A 19091-nucleotide genomic window follows, 5' to 3' on the forward strand; every position below is an offset into this window, starting at 1 on the left:
AATGTGTGTGTGATGCTCTGGATTTTATTTGACAACACACACACACACACACATCCTCACAGACACACACTCACACACACACCTCAGCAAAGAACCGAATAAATGAGTCACTACCACACAGAACTCCCACATCAATAACAGTTGATCCAAGATGGCGTCCGAGGGAGAGTACGAGTCGATCCTGTGCGTGAAGCCAGATGTCAACGTTTACCGCATCCCGCCGCGCGCTTCAAACCGCGCATACAGGTAAAGGGGGTGAGGTGTGACCGGGGAACAGACGCTCACGTGTCACCATACTATATGTTATTTGGTGTTTCACTTTCACTGCTCGGTGCCTCTGAACGCTCATTGGGACTCCAGCTCCGTGTTGAGTGCTTGAAAACCTGCAGATGGAGGGTCAGTAACAGCTTCATGTAGTGGTCTAAACCGGGGGTCGGGTCTGGTGTTTGGACCGGGGAGATGTCACGGATGTGTCGGGGGGGATTTGTCATCACTCAGGGGGTCGATACGGGCGGTCTGCCAGGACTGTCCCACTCCCTCCTGTGACAGCTCTCATGTCCTCTTTATAATGGAGCCCCCACAATGATCATTTAAAGCTCGATATTTATTATTAAATCAACATTTATAAGGACTTACTATTGGAAGGTGGCTGTCCACAACCTTAACCCTTTAATTTAAATTCTTAAAAATGTTAATTAAATTTTTTTTTCATTGTAGATTTTTTAAAAGACCTTGTTGAAACATTTCAAATAAAATAATACATTAAAAAAAGGGAAAATAAAGGGTTTTAAAATAGAGGTTAGTGCCCACCAACCACAATAAAATATGTGTAATTAATATAAGTTAAAGCATCAAATTAATATTTAGAATAAAGATAGTTAAGATAATTAAATTGAGTAGATAAATAATACTAAATTGAATTTATTTGTATTTATTCATTTAATTAATATTTTTTTTATTCATTACTTATATATAAATGTTTACATTTCTACGTTTTATTTTAATGAACTCATTAAATGTATTCTATATTTATTATGATATATTATTATTTTATTTTTATTATTTTTATTTATTTTATTTGTTTTGTTTTTGATTATTTTACATTTCTACATTTTGAAGACACTTTGAATTGGATCTGATTGCTCTCAAGAGATTAATGCACCCATAACAATAAAATATGTGTAATTAAAATAAGTTAAAGCTCAAATTAATATTTATAATATAGATAGTTAAGATAGATAAAGGGTTGAAGATAAAATGAAGACTTAAAATATAAATTAAATTGAGTAGATAAATAATACTAAATTGAATTTATTTGTATTTATTCATTTAATTTATTTATTTTTTTATTAATTTCTTATTTTTTACATTTCTACATTTTATTTTATTTAACTTATTAAATGTATTCTACATTTTTTTATTATGTATTATTAATTTAGTATTTTCGTTTGATCATTTCCATTTATTTTATTTGTTTTGTTTTTGATTATTTTACATTTCTACATTTTGAAGACACTTTGAATTGGAACTGATTGCTCTCAAGAGATTAATGAACCCATAACAATAAAATATGTGTAACTTAAATAAGTTAAAGCTTAAAATTATAATTAAGAATATAAATAATTAAAATAAATAAACAAAAAAGGGTTGAAGATAGAATAAAGGCTAAAAATATCAATTAAATTGAGTTGATAAATAATAAAAATAAACAAATAGTTAAAATAATACAATAGTAAAACAACATTAAATATAACATAGCCTAGCTTCTGTTTTGGTTCTGCTATCTCAACAAAGTGGCAGGGTAGACTTGGATCTCCTGGGTGTTGTGGTCCAACCAAACTCAATATTAAGTGTGAATTTTAAATTTAACATTAGATTACATGGAAAGCAGATACATGTGTCCTGCTCACACCATCAGTATTCATCATTAAAGTGTTTTGTTTCTTTAAAGGGCAGCAGATTGGAAGCTTGAAACTCCAGACTGGTCCGGTCGAATGAGGATCACAGCTAAGGGCAAAGTGGCGTTCATCAAACTGGAGGACAAAGTCTCAGGTGGGGCTTCATGTCATGATTCTTTTTTGTATATGCAATATGTTTGAAGTGAAAGGGTGAATGATTTCTGACAAAGTTATATATATATTTTTCATTGTGTTCTGCAGGGGAGCTGTTTGCCCAGGCGCCAGTGAAAGAGTACCCCGGTGTTACAGTGGAAACGGTCAGCGACTCCAGTCGGTACTTTGTTCTGCGGATACAAGATGATAACGGTGAGGAGAACTCCACACAAACATTCTTTAAACCTCCTTATTTGACATCTCTAATGTGAGTTATCGTGATATCGTCTCTTCAGGTCGCAGTGCTTTTATAGGAGTCGGTTTTGGAGACCGAGGGGACGCTTTTGACTTCAACGTTGCCTTACAGGACCATTTCAAGTAAGCATGGCCTGGCTGGAGACAGATTACTGCTGCATCTGAGCTTTACAGTCCTGCTCTTACAGAAAGCTGAATGCTGTCTTTTTTTCTCTGCAAACTGCTGAAGTGCATTGTTTCTTTCTGTGCTGATGGTGTGTGTATTTGTGTCTCTGCCTCGCTGCAGATGGGTGAAACAGGAGGATGAACTCAGTAAAAGCTCCCAGCTTGGAGATTCAGGACCCAAGCTGGATTTGGGTTTTAAAGAGGGACAGACCATCACACTGAACATCGGGGTAAAATCCAGTTTGTTGTACATAAAAATGTCCACTGTTTTTACAATTATTATTATTATTATTATTATTATTATTATTATTCTATTTAATTTTTAAATTGTTTTATTTAAAAAAAAAATCCAGTTTGTGAAACATAAAAATGTCCAGTGTTTCTACATTTTATATTATTATTTTTATTTATTTTTTAATTTTTAACTTTTTAATTTTATTTTTAAAAAATTCAGTTTGTGAAACATAAAAATATCCAGTGTTTCAACACTTTTTAAAACTTAATTTGATTTCAATTAACTTATTTAAGTTCTTTTTTTTAATTTTTATTTTTGTATTATTATTATTCCTATTACTTTATTTGTTTTATTTATTTATTTACATTTCTACATTTTATTTATTTATTTAATTTTTACCACTTTATATTGTTATTATTTTATTTTTATTTTTCATTAATTATTTTACATTTCAACATTTTATTTCATTATTATTATTTTATTTATTTATTTTATTTTTACTATTTTATATTTGTATTATTATATATATATTTTTTACATTTTAACATACTATTTTCTTTGTTTTATTTTATTATTTTAAAAATGTGTTTTATTAGTATATTTTTACATTACTACATTTGATTTAATTAAATTTTTATTATTAAATTTTTTATCACTTTTTACATTTCTATGTTTAATTTGTTTATTTTGTTTTTCATTATTTTACATTTCTACATTTTGAAGACAATTTGAATTGAAGCTCATTGCCCTGAAGTGTAGGTTATTATAATTTAATAGCCAGTGGTTTGTGTTGTGAAAATATTCCGCAAGTAGCAATTAAATGTTGAATAATACATGCACTGAGTGGGCATTAAAATGATAGGGCATATATTGAATTTCAAATGGAGGTCAAGAGGAACCAGAGAGCTTGATCCAGACATCCTGAATAACTACATGGCTCTTTAATCCCAGTTTAACATCCACTCTTTCATCATTTGCGCCAATAAAATTAAAATTCATAATTAAACACAAATAAATGTAACTATTGTCCCATGTAAAAGTTGAATTTATGCTTGAAGTGTTCATCAAATATTTCTTTCTTCTCTTTTCCTGTCTCTAGCAAGGTAAAAAGAGGGATAAACCCCGCCCACAAAGCTCAGGTGGGTTTGGACTCCTCCCACCACCACCTGGAGGCAAGATAGCCCCTCCCCCTTTGTCAGGCTCATCCAATCACAACATAGTACCCCAAACTGGAAGCATGGCAACAGGTAGGTTTTAGTATTTGTTTATTTAAAGAGAAGATGCTAAACAAACAGTAACGTTCCAGGTGTGTCAGAGTCAGACTGTTGGTGAAGCATGAGGCCGTATTCTCACATGAGTCTTCCTCAGTGTCACCTCCAGCAGTGACCCACTTCCTGTCTCTGCGTGTTAATTAGTTTCTTCTAACCGAGCCGAACGTCTTGGAGCTTCAGACTGCAGAAGATGAAAAATGTGTCACTTCGCTTGTTTTTTTAATGAGCTGTGTGTTTGTGTGTGACAGGCTGCCTGCTGGAGCTGGACAGTAGTAACTCGAACACTGTGGTTCAGACAAACCAGGGTTCAGATCTGTGGGGAGACTTCTCTGCTCCTGCAAGGTACACCTACAACTTCCTGTACTTCACTGCATGTTGTCAAAAGTATGTAGACACCCTTAAGGGAGAGTTTATTAGAAAAAAATCATGATACCCAATCTTTGACAGACATGACTGATGTGAAATGAATCATCATGAGCTTGAACAACATCAGTGTGTGTCCACATACTTTTGCTCATTTACCTTAAATGTACCAAGATAAGGGGGAAGTTGGGTTGTTGCAGCAACACAGACATGGTAATAATAATAATAATTAAAGCAGCGAGCGGCGATGAACGGGCCCTCGCACACCGGCGGCTCGCGTAGGCGGCATGGCCACATGTAAACCGTTGTCTGATATTTGCCACCACATGATGCGAAAGCAAGATGTGAGAGTATATACTGCCTCAGGTGGTGCAAATGTTCCAAGTTTTTGGCAGATTGCCAAGAAAACCCCAAAACTTGACAGTGTGCCACGCCCACAATTTTAGTGTGAACAGAATTCCTTTAACAATAATTTAATCGTCAATATGTCGGCTATAGAATGTGCCTTGTTTGGACTAGATCAGAGAAAAACTCTAGGAGGAGCTCTCAAAAGTATGCACCCTTATTTGGGCGTCATTCTTCACATTCAAAGCTGTATGTGCATTTGATGCCCGCCTCAACGCCTGCCACGCCCACATTTTTTGTCTGATCAAAATTTGTTCTGATAATTTTTTCTCGTCAAGGTGTCTACTATAGGTTGCCCTTGGTTTGGACTGAATCGGAGAAGAGCAATAGAAGTTAATAGCGAAAGTACGCACCCTTATTTTGGCCCCGTTTTTCATGTTCAAAGCTAGGTGGCGCTCTTCCTGTTGAGTTTGGGATATGGGTGCAAGAGGCTTTTTTGTGCGTCCTGATGCCATGAATATGCGTAAAATTTTTCAAGCATGTAGCTCAAAATAACCCCTATGGGGAGGGGTTTTTGAAAACTGTAGGGGGCGCTAGTGAGCACATTTTTTCAACTTTTTTTGCGAAACCCATAAAATGTCGCAATTTTCCCCAGGCCTGATGAGTGTGTTGGATGAGGTGAGATAACGTGCATTTTAAAGTCCCAAAAATCCATTTTCCAACGTTTCTTTTTTATGCCCCGCCCCAAAGTCTGACACGCCCACATCTTTCGTCTGAACGGAATGCCTTTACTTTGTTTTAATCGTCAATGAGTTTACTATAGAATGTGCCGAGTTTGGACTGAATCGGAGAAAAGCTCTAGGAGAAATTAGCAAAAGTATGCACCCTTGCACGGACCCATTTTGGCCCCATTTTTTCATGTTCAAAGCTAGGTGGCGCTCTTCCTGTTGAGTTTCAAATATGGTTGCAAGAGGCTTTATTGTGCTTCCTGATTCCATGAATATGTGTAGGACTTTTCATGCATGTAGCTCAAAAAAACTCTATGCGTAGCATGCTATTTTTACCTCTAGGGGGCGCTACTGAATTTTTTTTTGCGAGACCTATAATAACTTGCAATTTTCACCAGACACGATGAGTGTGCAAAAATATCCGCGCTTTCATTCATGTTCAGGGGTCCAAAACTGCGTTTTAAGTGGCGGAAGAAAGAACAATCCTTAGGGTTACAATAGGGCCTTCGCCACCAGCGGTGCTCGGGCCCTAATAATAATAATAATAATAATAATAATAATAATAATAATAATAATAATAATAATAATCTTTATTTATAGAGCACTTTTCAAAAACTATGTTACAAAGTGCTTTATAATGCTTCGAAGGACATGTGCAAAATAAAGAACATTTTAAAAGACCATACAGTTAGTGCAAGTATCATTACTATTATGAAATCATGAAAACAAAATAAAAGCAGGACCCTGTGCAAGACACCTTGATCAAATAAAATCAGGAAATGCTCTCTGATAAAAGAATGTTTTTTAGCAATGACTTAAAAGACAGCACAGAGTCCTCCAACCTAATTTCCTCCGGCAGTTCATTCCATTGCTGTGTGGTCCGGACTGAAAACGACTTGTCCCCCCTTGTTTTCAGCCAAGTTTTTGGGACAGAAAGTAACTCTTTGCCCGAGGATCAAGAGTAGTACAAGAGTAATGGAGCACAAATATAGAAAACATTTAAACACAGTAAAAATAAAAGTAGGTAAATAAAATAAGAATAGAATTTAAAAGTATTCCAAATGTTGCACATGGTGTAAATAGTTGTGATTATACAGGCAGTAAGGACATGTTATGACAGGTTGACATGGTGTGAATATGACAGATGGCACAGGGTCATTCCAGGGTGATACTGTATATACCAGCAATGTAACAAAAAAACATTGGACATCTTATAATTTGGATATTTGTACATTTTATTTTACACAGTATGACAGATAATCGTGCTGTTACAAGATAGTTTAAACAGCAAGAAAAATATGAAATACTTTGCTTGAAATGGCCTGCTTAAGCAGGTTTTTAAAAATTAGTTTGCAGGGTTCCTCCACAGACTGTGGACCAAGCAGCAACATGCTTAAATGCACCTTTTCTGGAAGTTTGTTCATAATAACAGAGCATTCAAAATCTGTTTGGATCCTTTTTAAATCTGCTCGCATTTGGAACACACACTTGAATAAAAAACATCTAGATCCTGTCACATAAAGGGGCTTGTCCAGATCTTTTTAAATGGCTGGGGCATTGGCATGAAGTATGTGCACACATGAGAGGATGAAAAGCATCCTCCCTTTCTCAACCCAGAGGTGACATCTAAACATCACAACACAAAAAGAAATGTGCTCAAGAGAAATGCAGAGTAGCAGCTTTAGTTGATCTTAACACTAGTCTCGTCTCTGACAAGACAAGGCAAGGCATTTTAGGAGGGTCGGGAAAGACCTGACCTAACTCTGGACTCTGTGTTTGCAGCTCTCTCCCTCAACAGTCGAGACCACAGGACGGCGGAAACTGGATCCAGTTCTGAGTCGTCATCGCTCGCGTTCTCCATCCCACCTGCATCTGTGTCTGTCGCTTCCTGTGCTTTCACACTGAGATTAACCCCCTCACACTGATCCCAAAGCAGAGCTGTAAAAACACTGAGTAACAACCACATTTCATTCACGAGGAATCAGAGCTCTTTCAAATATTCCCAAAAAGGAAAATTAATCTGCTGAAGCCATTAAAACGAAGCGAGCCATTTCCTGTAATGTTTAAGGGCTATGTGTGACGGAATGAGTGGCAGGTGTTTTTCTCTTCTGTGTCTGCATCGCCTCCCCAGTAGATGGCGCTCTGAACCGACCTTTATCTTAGACCTGGCATGACTTGTGACTGCAGCAGCAGCAGCAGCAGCAGAAGCAGCTCCCCCTGCAGGCTCTGCTGAAAATACACCAGGGGAGGAGAACTGATTTACTGTAGGACTCATATCAAAGAAGGAATCCCCCAATATCATGTTATTTAGAGTAAACACTAACCTTACAGAAGCGGTCTGACCTCCATGTTTGAATGTGACTCCTTGTTTACCTCATTTAAAAGCTCTCAAAGGACAGAAGGATTCTTAACCTGACTCCGGGGGTGTTGATAATCTTACTCCCCTCTTTACACTGTGAATTATCGTGTGGTACAGTCTCATCCACGTGTCTAAATTCCCCAACTTAACTTACAGCACTAATGAAAGTAGATTTAAAGACTCAGATTAGAGATGTTTTTGAAGGATGCTTGAATCCCTGTTTCCCCTGCCATGCAATGATCTGTATCCCTGCAGGAATGAGGAACTATCTGTGCACAGTGTTTGCTGTTAAAGTAGAAGCTCAGAGGATTTATTTACAATCAAATCCGACAGATTTATGTTTACAATCGTTCAAAATATATTTCATATTTATGTTTACCACTGGGTGCTTTTACTCTGCAGGGTTATTTGTTCAAAGCTCGGGAATTAGAAGCTGGACGTGTGTCCGTTAGTGTTATTATTTAAAATATTGGATGTTTTTTGAAGTAACTGCATTAAAAACAGACATGACTCTGTAGTGGAAGTCACTGCATTAAAAACAGACATGACTCTGTAGTGGAAGTCACTGCATTAAAAACAGACATGACTGTATTGGAAGTCACTGCATTAAAAACAGACATGACTCTGTAGTGGAAGTCACTGCATTAAAAACAGACATGACTCTAGTGGAAGTCACTGCATTAAAAACAGACATGACTCTGTAGTGGAAGTCAGTGTATTAAAAACAGACATGACTCTGTAGTGGAAGTCAGTGTATTAAAAACAGACATGACTCTGTAGTGGAAGTCACTGCATTAAAAACAGACATGACTCTAGTGGAAGTCACTGCATTAAAAACAGACATGACTCTGTAGTGGAAGTCACTGTATTAAAAACAGACATGACTCTGTAGTGGAAGTCACTGCATTAAAAACAGACATGACTCTGTAGTGGAAGTCACTGCATTAAAAACAGACATGACTCTGTAGTGGAAGTCACTGCATTAAAAACAGACATGACTCTGTAGTGGAAGTCACTGCATTAAAAACAGACATGACTCTAGTGGAAGTCACTGCATTAAAAACAGACATGACTCTGTAGTGGAAGTCACTGCATTAAAATCAGACATGACTCTGTAGTGGAAGTCACTGCATTAAAAACAGACATGTTTTAACATGACTCTGTAGTGGAAGTCACTGCATTAAAAACAGACATGACTCTATAGTGGAAATTACTGCATTAAAAACAGACATGACTCTGTAGTGGAAGTCACTGCATTAAAAACAGACATGACTCTGTAGTGGAAGTCACTGCATTAAAAACAGACATGACTCTGTAGTGGAAGTCACTGCATTAAAAACGGACATGACTCTGTAGTGGAAGTCACTGCATTAAAAACAGACATGACTCTGTAGTGGAAGTCACTGCATTAAAAACAGACATGACTCTGTAGTGGAAGTCACTGCATTAAAAACAGACAAGACTCTGTAGTGGAAGTCACTGCATTAAAAACAGACATGACTCTGTAGTGGAAGTCACTGCATTAAAAACAGACATGACTGTAGTGGAAGTCACTGCATTAAAAACAGACAAGACTCTGTAGTGGAAGTCACTGCATTAAAAACAGGCATGACTCTCTAGTGGAAGTCACTGCATTAAAATCAGACATGACTCTGTAATTAAAGTCACTGCATTATAAACAGACATGACTCTGTAGTGGAAGGCACTGCATTAAAAACAGACATGACTCTAGTGGAAGTCACTGCATTAAAATCAGACATGACTCTGTAGTGGAAGTCACTGCATTAAAAACAGACATGACTCCATAGTGGAAGTCACTGCATTAAAAACAGACATGACTCTGTAGTGGAAGTCACTGCATTAAAAACAGACATGACTCTGTAGTGGAAGTCACTGCATTAAAAACAGACAAGACTCTGTAGTGGAAGTCACTGCATTAAAAACAGGCATGACTGTAGTGGAAGTCACTGCATTAAAAACAGACATGACTCTAGTGGAAGTCACTGCATTAAAATCAGACATGACTCTGTAATTAAAGTCACTGCATTATAAACAGACATGACTCTGTAGTGGAAGGCACTGCATTAAAAACAGACATGACTCTAGTGGAAGTCACTGCATTAAAATCAGACATGACTCTGTAATTAAAGTCACTGCATTAAAAACAGACATGACTCTGTAGTGGAAGTCACTGCATTAAAAACAGACATGACTCCATAGTGGAAGTCACTGCATTAAAAACAGACATGACTCTGTAGTGGAAGTCACTGCATTAAAAACAGACATGTTTTGAGGAGCTTGAACATTTGAGATAGTCTGATTGGTAACAAGGGAAATCAAGGGAGTAAAAAACTTTCACACAACTTTCCACAAAACAACTTTTTCCCTGTTTGTTTTGCCAAATACTCCTGTAACTACAAATAGAAAACAGAGTAACTTATTTCCATTATTTCCCAAAGCAAAGATGCTCTCTTACTGAACCCATGTTAACTGTTTGATCCCACAGGTTGAAGGATAAAAGGCGGGAACAACAAACTGATTGTGTATCGATGAATGTCTTAATGGCAGCACATGATATGTTAATGTATGCTCTGATGGTGTTTACAGGACTTTGACTTCACTCTGAAGTATTTTTGCTTGCATAGATTTTTTTAAGGTTTGCAGTGATCAAATCACATGAACTGTATTGAATTGACATTAAGATATAGGGCTGATTGATATGATACATGTGTTGTGTTTACATTGCTTGTTCTGCGCGCTTTACTATGAAAGTGTCTGCCATCTCTCACTCATTCCACCTCGGCTGTGAAGTCACCGACTAACACTTTTGATTTATGATTAATGAGAAAGAGGCAATAAATCCTTTCAAAGGAAGTCTGATGTCTGAGTTTTATATCTGCTTTTTTATTTTCTACATTTTATAAACTTTATTACTTATATTTTAATTCTAATAACTTTATGCTTTGCTCTAATTAGAGAGTCAAACCCATTAAACTTGATTTCAATAAACCTTTGAATGTTGGGTTTTCTAAAAAAGTTGGGACACTGTGAAATGTTGATTAAAGACTCCATAGTGGAAGTCACTGCATTAAAAACAGACATGACTCTGTAGTGGAAGTCACTGCATTAAAAACATACATGACTCTGTAGTGGAAGTCACTGCATTAAAAACATACATGACTCTGTAGTGGAAGTCACTGCATTAAAAACAGACATGACTCTGTAGTGGAAGTCACTGCATTAAAAACAGACATGACTCTGTAGTGGAAGTCACTGCATTAAAAACAGACATGACTCTGTAGTGGAAGTCACTGCATTAAAAACAGACATGACTCTGTAGTGGAAGTCACTGCATTAAAAACAGGCATGACTCTGTAGTGGAAGTCACTGCATTAAAAACATACATGACTCTGTAGTGGAAGTCACTGCATTAAAAACAGACATGACTCTGTAGTGGAAGTCACTGCATTAAAAACAGACATGACTCTGTAGTGGAAGTCACTGCATTAAAATCAGACTTGACTCTGTAGTGGAAGTCACTGCATTAAAAACAGACATGACTCTGTAGTGGAAGTCACTGCATTAAAAACAGACATGACTCTGTAGTGGAAGTCACTGCATTAAAAACAGGCATGACTAGTGGAAGTCACTGCATTAAAAACAGGCATGACTCTAGTGGAAGTCACTGCATTAAAAACAGACATGACTCTGTAGTGGAAGTCACTGCATTAAAAACAGACATGACTGTAGTGGAAGTCACTGCATTAAAATCAGACATGGCTCTGTAGTGGAAGTCACTGCATTAAAAAAAGACGTGACTCTGTAGTGGAAGTCACTGCATTAAAATCAGACATGACTCTGTAGTGGAAGTCACTGCATTAAAATCAGACATGACTCTGTAGTGGAAGTCACTGCATTAAAAACAGACATGACTGTAGTGGAAGTCACTGCATTAAAATCAGACATGGCTCTGTAGTGGAAGTCACTGCATTAAAAAAAGACGTGACTCTGTAGTGGAAGTCACTGCATTAAAAACAGACATGACTCTGTAGTGGAAGTCACTGCATTAAAAACAGACATGACTCTGTAGTGGAAGTCACTGCATTAAAAACAGACATGACTCTGTAGTGGAAGTCACTGCATTAAAATCAGACATGACTCTGTAGTGGAAGTCACTGCATTAAAAACAGACATGACTCCATAGTGGAAGTCACTGCATTAAAATCAGACATGACTCTGTAGTGGAAGTCACTGCATTAAAAACAGACATGACTCTGTAGTGGAAGTCACTGCATTAAAAACAGACATGACTCTGTAGTGGAAGTCACTGCATTAAAAACAGACATGACTCTGTAGTGGAAGTCACTGCATTAAAAACAGACATGACTCTGTAGTGGAAGTCACTGCATTAAAAACAGACATGACTCTGTAATGGAAGTCACTGCATTAAAAACAGGCATGACTCTGTAGTGGAAATCACTGCATCAACAAATGCAGGTTAAAACGGAACCATGCAAAGAGGAAACCATCCATAAACATGATCCAGAAACACAGAGACTTCTCTGGACCTGATCCAGAAACACAGAGACTTCTCTGGACCTGATCCAGAAACACAGAGACTTCTCTGGACCTGATCCAGAAACACAGAGACTTCTCTGGACCTGAGCCCGTTTCAGATGGACTGAGGGGAAGTGGAAAACTGTCCTGTGGTCTGATGAATCAAAATCTGACATTCTTTTTGGTAATCATGGACGCTGCGTCCTCCGCTCTAAAGAGGAGAGGGACCAACCGGCTTGTCATCAGCTCACAACTCAAAGCCAGCATCCCTGATGGTATGGGGATCATAAGAGTCTATGGCATGGGTTGCTTCCACATCTGTGAAGGCTCCATTAATGCTGAACTATATCTACAGGTTTAGGAGCAACATATGCTGCAATCCAGATGATGACGTCTTCAGGAAGACCTTACATATTTCAGCACGAGGATGCCAAACCACATTCTGCACGTATTACAACAGCATGGCTCTGTAGTAGAAGAGTCCAGGTGCTGAACTGACCTGATCTGACTCATTGAACTCATATGGCACTGAGATATCCCACCATATGCACTTTTTAAAAAGCTAACTGAGTAAATATGACAGTGATAGAGGGAGAGGAAGAAAAACAGCCTCATACAGCTCTGCAGACAGACAGACATGGAGACAGACAGCTTGATGAATTGACAGAGAGCGAGAGGAGATGACCAGCAGGGGGATCAGATCTCAGAGGTTTCCCTGAGCTTCATTAGAGAGGTGATTAATCTGTCCTTTATCTGTGTCACCTGTCCTCAACCCTGACCCCATTTAAGACTATAAATATCGACATGTCTGACCGTGCTCCATAACTCAAAGTCTCTTCTTGTTCTGGACCTGAACCTGCGACCATGTATTAGTGTGTCTATGTGTGTATCATTTCCAACCCCCCTGTTGATTTGGACCACTTCGTGATCTGTAAGCGAAACCCAGGCAGCTCATCCCCACACCAAAACACCACGGCACATGTCATTATGATTGATCTTTCTGGATCAGGGTCACAGCCAAACATATATTACGGGGAAATTCTGGACTTTTTATATACATGATACCCCTGCGTGCTGCGTGATTTGTTTCCCTTTCCAGAGAACTTTCCCATCTATCATGATCCGTGTGGAGAGGGATCAGATTTAGAAGTCCTGCACAGAACTCAAACACAAGCTGTATGTTTCTCCCATCTCAAGAAGCTTTATAACGCTGTAGTTTTCAACACAAGCTCACAGTTTGAGCTTCTAAATGGTGCTTTCAGACAGCAGAGACCTTTTTGAAAGTCTAACCACTGGACAGCTGAAATCACAACTAAGGAGTTCTACTCAGGGGTCGAGGGTCACTCCTCTTGGGTCTTTAGCACAGGTAAGTTTCTGAGTATTGTGCAAAAACAAATGGGGTCCTGACGGCAATGTAAAGCACTCAACACAAGTCGAGAAACAGGCACATCCAAAGCAAATAGGGCAGGTGTGCACGGCTCGCACTCACCAGGATAGTGACGAAAGTTCACTCGAAACGCCACAACCCTGATGAATTCAATTATCTGGAATATTGGAGCTACGTTTTGTAAAGTAAAGCACTGAAAACTTTCGATGTAAAGCTTACTTTACACCAAGAACAGAGCTTTGGTGGGAGTTTGTTAAAGTTAGCCGCTTACTCAACAAAGTGGCCGAGCTGTCTGGCATCCCATGTGGCATCGAACCCCACTTCAAAAATCTGAACTATCCCTTTAAAAGATTGTTCTGAGGCGTTATCTTCAGATCATAGACTGTATAAAAAACGGACGTAGTACTTTGTCTGAGCTAGTGTGAGGTAAAGAGGCGGGTCTTTAGCCTTTTCGCTAACAGCAACAGGGCGCCCGCCTGTCAATCAATCAGCTATGCCCTTATTTGGGCAAAACTGGTGACTTTAATATCTTCGAAAACACAGAGTTATGAAAAAATTCACCCCCGTTCAGTGTGTGCCAATAGAGAAATGAACGACTCATACTTAAACTGTTTTTTTGAATGGGTGTGTATGTGGTTTCCTGTGTTTCTGCAGCCAGCCTCTAGTGGACAGTCAATGAACTACAGGCTTATTTTTTTAAAGATATATATATATATTTTTTTTCGCCTTTATTGGATCAGACAGCTGAGAGAGACAGGAAATGTGGGGAGTAAAAAAAGAAGAAAGGTACTGATTGATTGATCCCCATGGGGGAAATTAAATTTTTTCACTCATGCTAATTCTTTGGACATGCTACACACACAGTTTTTTTTTTTGGTATATACATACAAATGCACACACATGCAGTGAACATGCTTAGGGAGAGATGTCAGAGTGAGGATACTGCCGTCAACCAGCGCACCCCGAGCAGTTGGGGGTTCGGTGCCTTGTTCAAGGGCACCTTGGCAGTGCCCAGGCAAGTGAACCAGCACCTTTCCAGCCACCAGTCCACTTGCCAAACTTTGTCCATACTGGGACTCAAACCGGCGACCCTTCGGTTCCCAAGCCAAGTCCCTATGGATTGAGCTACTGCCGCCCCACGCCAGTAGAGAGTGTGGGAAGACATGCAGTAGTTGGGCAACCGGCCAGGAGTCGAACCGGCGACCTCTGCGACGAGGACTATAGCCTCTAGACCTGGGACGCTTGGACCACTAAGCCACCAGCGCCCCAAACTGCAGTTTTTAGTATTTCTGCATGGGCTTCATATATTAAAAACGGAGTTTGCCGCTTTGCTTTAACTTGTAAAACCACAACAGAAGAACAGTGGGCCTAAAAGCTAGAGTTTGCAGACTGCATTGAATACTTCAATAGTGATGATTAGCCAAATTGGTGTTGGTTTTTTAGCTAATTCGACATCACCTGAATGTGTGCAGAAGAGATGTAGTTATACCTCTCTGCTCCATTTAGATAGGCAACATCACTCACTGGACTTCAAGTATTTCAGACTGAAGTAGAAAGCTCCACTGACCCTGAGCTTCAGAAATATGTTGGAAAATGTCGTTTTAGTGATGAAGAAGCCACACTTCTCCATCCATTGAAGTGTCATGGTGTTGAGTTACTGGTTACACTGGTTACCCAGGTATCAGAGGAAAAGTCTGTGCAGTACCCAAGGCATACTAGATTAAAGTGGTAAAGCAGCTGACCCACATATGATGTGGCTAGGGGACAAAAGTAACACAAACGTGTCTGAAATTGCTCCTAAAAATATACATGTGATAAAAATACTGCATCCACATTTCCATTTCCTCAGACATCTTTGAAATTCAGTCTGGAATCAGTCTGTGAGGGGTCAGTCAGAGAGAGATCCGCATGGACTAGTTTGCACACTCTTGGAGGATTTAGGTCACTCAGTCTAATCTTAGCATAATCACTTTCACATACGTCAGCACTTCATAAAATAAATGGACAAGTCAATGTTTTATCTGGTTTGTGATGAGAAGCATTCAGAGCAGGTGCCCCGGAGAGGAGGCCTCGGTCGAACAGCATCACATTCCCATCGCAGGAGATCAGTTTGCCTTCTTCAAATTCAGACAGCGCTCCGGTATGTGTTCACGTGCTTCTCTGAAGCTTAAACGCCAGCAGGAATCACAGGTCCAGTGATGTCCGGCGCTGAACCACAGCAGTGAACAGATTTCAGACACACAGGCTGCAGAGATGTGATAGCATCAGTTTGGTTTGGAATGCAATATTCCACACAAGGCTCAGTTAGGTTTAGAAATCAACTTTAAATTTGGATCAGTGCTGCTCTGATTGTGAGCCAGTGTATCATATCGAGTCATATCGTGTCATCCCATGTCATATCCTGCCGTCCCGTGTTGTATCGTGTCACGTTCTTCATGTCTTGTATTGTGTCGTCATATTGTGTCATGTCGTATAGTGTTTTCCCGTGTCCTCTTGAATCGGGTTGTATTGTTTCATGTCATGTCATGCCATGTCGTATCGTGTAATTTGGGGTTGCTTCTTGTTGTCTCGTTTCGAGTCCTGTCGTGTCATATTGTTTCATGTCATGTCGTATCCATTCATATTGTGTCGTCCTGTGTCGTATCGCGTCGTGTAGCATTGTATTGTGTCGTGCTGTATCCTGCTGTCCCGTGACATATTGAATAGTTTCACATTGTATCGTCGTGTCGTATCTTGTCATGTTGTGTCATTCCCAGGGGTGCATCTCGCTCGGCTGGAAGTGAAGGTTTCAGCAGAGCGTCTGCCCCCTGGTGGTTGGCTGCAGTATAGGTCAAAAAATCCGTCACCCCCATTCATTTGAATGGGGCTGCAGTCACTTTGAAATCAGATTTTGGCATGCCTGAAAAGCCCTCTTCTTCAGTCCTCCTCAGAACACTCTGTTTTCTCTCTGACCACGCCCCCTCAGGAAGTGGATGTGCCTCGGCTGTCCAGCACGTTGATCTAATGTTTACATGTTGGCTGAATATACACAGCTGCTCAGAGATCACGTTACTTCAACCCTCTGAATCTGATCCAGAATCTGATCCTGACGGAGAGGCGCCTGCAGCAGGACCTTTCTGAAGGATTGGTCACAGATTTAGTGTTTCTTGTTGTTTTATTTGTCAGTATGTAGACGTGTGTCTTGGTACACAGCTACGAACATGTAGCTATGTGGCTATGCTAACTAGCGCTAGCACTTATCTATGATAAATAAAAATCATCCACTAGATCTTCAAATCTGCAGACGTGTGGAGTAAAACCGACCTCTGCCAGAAAGGCAACAGGACCTTTCTTAACCATTGGTCACAGATTTAGTGTTTCTTGTTGTTTTATTTGTCAGTATGTCGACGTGTGTCTTGGTACACAGCTACAGCTACGACATGTAGCTATGCTAACTAGCGCTAGCACTTATCCATGATAAGTAAAAATCATCCACTAGATCTTCAAATCTGCAGACGTGGGGAGTAAAACCGTCCTTTGTGTTTATTAAGACAGACTACAACTAGCATGCCTCCCTCCTAAGCTCCTTGTTAGCACACATTTGTGCAGGTATGATAACCTTGATCACCTTTAAAAAATAAATACACGTGGTACGAATGTTTCTACCATCCGTATGCTGTGGTGATATGTATTTAGTATTTGACTGTTTTGTGTTCAAGGCCTCTTTTTCCTGAAAAGTTTCTTTTTCGTTAGTTATTAGAGTTTAAAAAACGGGGTTTTACTTCCTGTTTCCTTTGATTCACAGCCGCCATAGAGGGAAACTTCAAAGGACACACAGCGTCTTATGACGCTACGCTGTAGGGCGGAGCTTGTTACAGTGGCTTTACAGGCTCTGGCTGCACAATGGCTGCGCCCAGGAGAGGGATTTTTTGGCTTCAGAACCGTACAACGGGAAGAGGCGGAGCAACACTGTCCATTTTTATTTACAGTCTATGGTCGTTCCACATCGTAATGCGTCACGCCATCTTGTATATTGCATCGTATTGATTCATGCTGTATCTTGCCGTACCATGTCATATCGTTTCGTGTCATGTCATATTCTTTCATTTGGTGTTGTATCGTGTCATAGCATGTCATATCATGTTGTCCCGTGTCGTGTCGTCTTGTATCACGTTGTATCGTTTCGTATGTCATGTCGAATCTTGCCATCCTGGGTCATATCCCATTGTGTTGTTTGTGTGTCATGCAGTATCGTATCCTGTTGTGTTGTGTCATATCGTGCTGTATACTGTAGTTTTATGTCTTAACGTGTCATATTGTATTAATCAAATTGTATCATTGTACAGTCCCTCCAGGATTTCGCGGAATTTTTTTGTGATTGTTGCAGCCCAAAAAGCCTGAATTTGCGACAGCTTTTTGAAAAAAATGCGGTGAAAGTTGCAATTTAAAAAAAAAAAAAAATTCCCAATAACATCTCAGGGGCAAGTAAATATGCTAAATTACAGTTATTTTTAGAAAGCATTCTTGATGTGGCCACTGACTGTATTTTGATTCTCTTGATTCACAGAAAAATGCCATGAAAGGACCGTATTGCACATTTACGACGGTCCCTGAATGCACCTCGCAGCGACTGATGCACTGTCAGTTCACGGCACTCTGAAATGAATCTGCATCTTTGTTGACCAGGAGTTGATCAAAACTTACTGAATGTGTCTGATGTTTCACCAAACTGGATTAAATCAAGCTGTAGATGCAGAGCTCTTTACGGTAACCACGGCAACAACGTCAAACATCAAATAGTAAACAGACGTCCCCCGGTTGTGTCTTTGTCACTAACGCACACCGGGGGTAAAAATCATCAATGAAGATGAGACAGATGCATGGAGGTGAGGAGAGCTGGTTCATAAAGCACACCTGCTGCAGGTAGAGACCAAGCTAACACTGAGCCCCTCAGATAATAACTCTAGTATCTATAAATAATAACGTTGTCATGTTCACTTGTCCGGCCTGCTGTCCCCTCTTTTCACCCGTTCTCTGTGCGTGTTTTGTTGTTGAAAAGTGCCGATCAAGTGAGGACTTATGTTTATGTTCCAAGGAAGTCAAATTGATGACGAAACCGATGACGTACAGGGGCTGAGATTGAGGTAATTGGTCAAATTTGCGGGAAAGTTGCGGTGATTGTAAAAAATTGCAAGGCCGTGAAAAAATAGCGCTGATTGGTTGAATTTGCGTTGATAGTTGCGATCGCGAAATCGCAACTTCCTGGAGGGACTGATTGTATCTTATCTCCAGAATAAAAACTCTTGTTTTGTTTATTTTTGTAGAAATTTGTTCAAAGAATGGTGAATTTTTATTTTATTAAATACTATTCCTCCAAATAATGACACCTCAGTGAT

The 19091-nt window shown here is 39.3% G+C and overlaps 1 protein-coding gene across 1 annotated transcript; it reads left to right on the forward strand.

Moving 5' to 3' along the window:
- The first annotated feature begins 105 nt into the window (after positions 1 to 105).
- necap1 (NECAP endocytosis associated 1) lies at positions 106 to 8150 on the forward strand. Its single transcript, XM_034705769.1, has 8 exons — positions 106 to 246; positions 1952 to 2052; positions 2160 to 2264; positions 2348 to 2429; positions 2593 to 2701; positions 3806 to 3953; positions 4226 to 4319; positions 7196 to 8150. The coding sequence occupies exons 1-8, from the start codon at positions 152 to 154 to the stop codon at positions 7248 to 7250; spliced, it is 789 nt and encodes a 262-aa protein (XP_034561660.1). The 5' UTR covers positions 106 to 151; the 3' UTR covers positions 7251 to 8150.
- Positions 8151 to 19091: the final 10941 nt, after the last annotated feature.

This window comes from Notolabrus celidotus, chromosome 16 (assembly GCF_009762535.1).
Source record: "Notolabrus celidotus isolate fNotCel1 chromosome 16, fNotCel1.pri, whole genome shotgun sequence".
Taxonomy (NCBI): domain Eukaryota; kingdom Metazoa; phylum Chordata; class Actinopteri; order Labriformes; family Labridae; genus Notolabrus; species Notolabrus celidotus.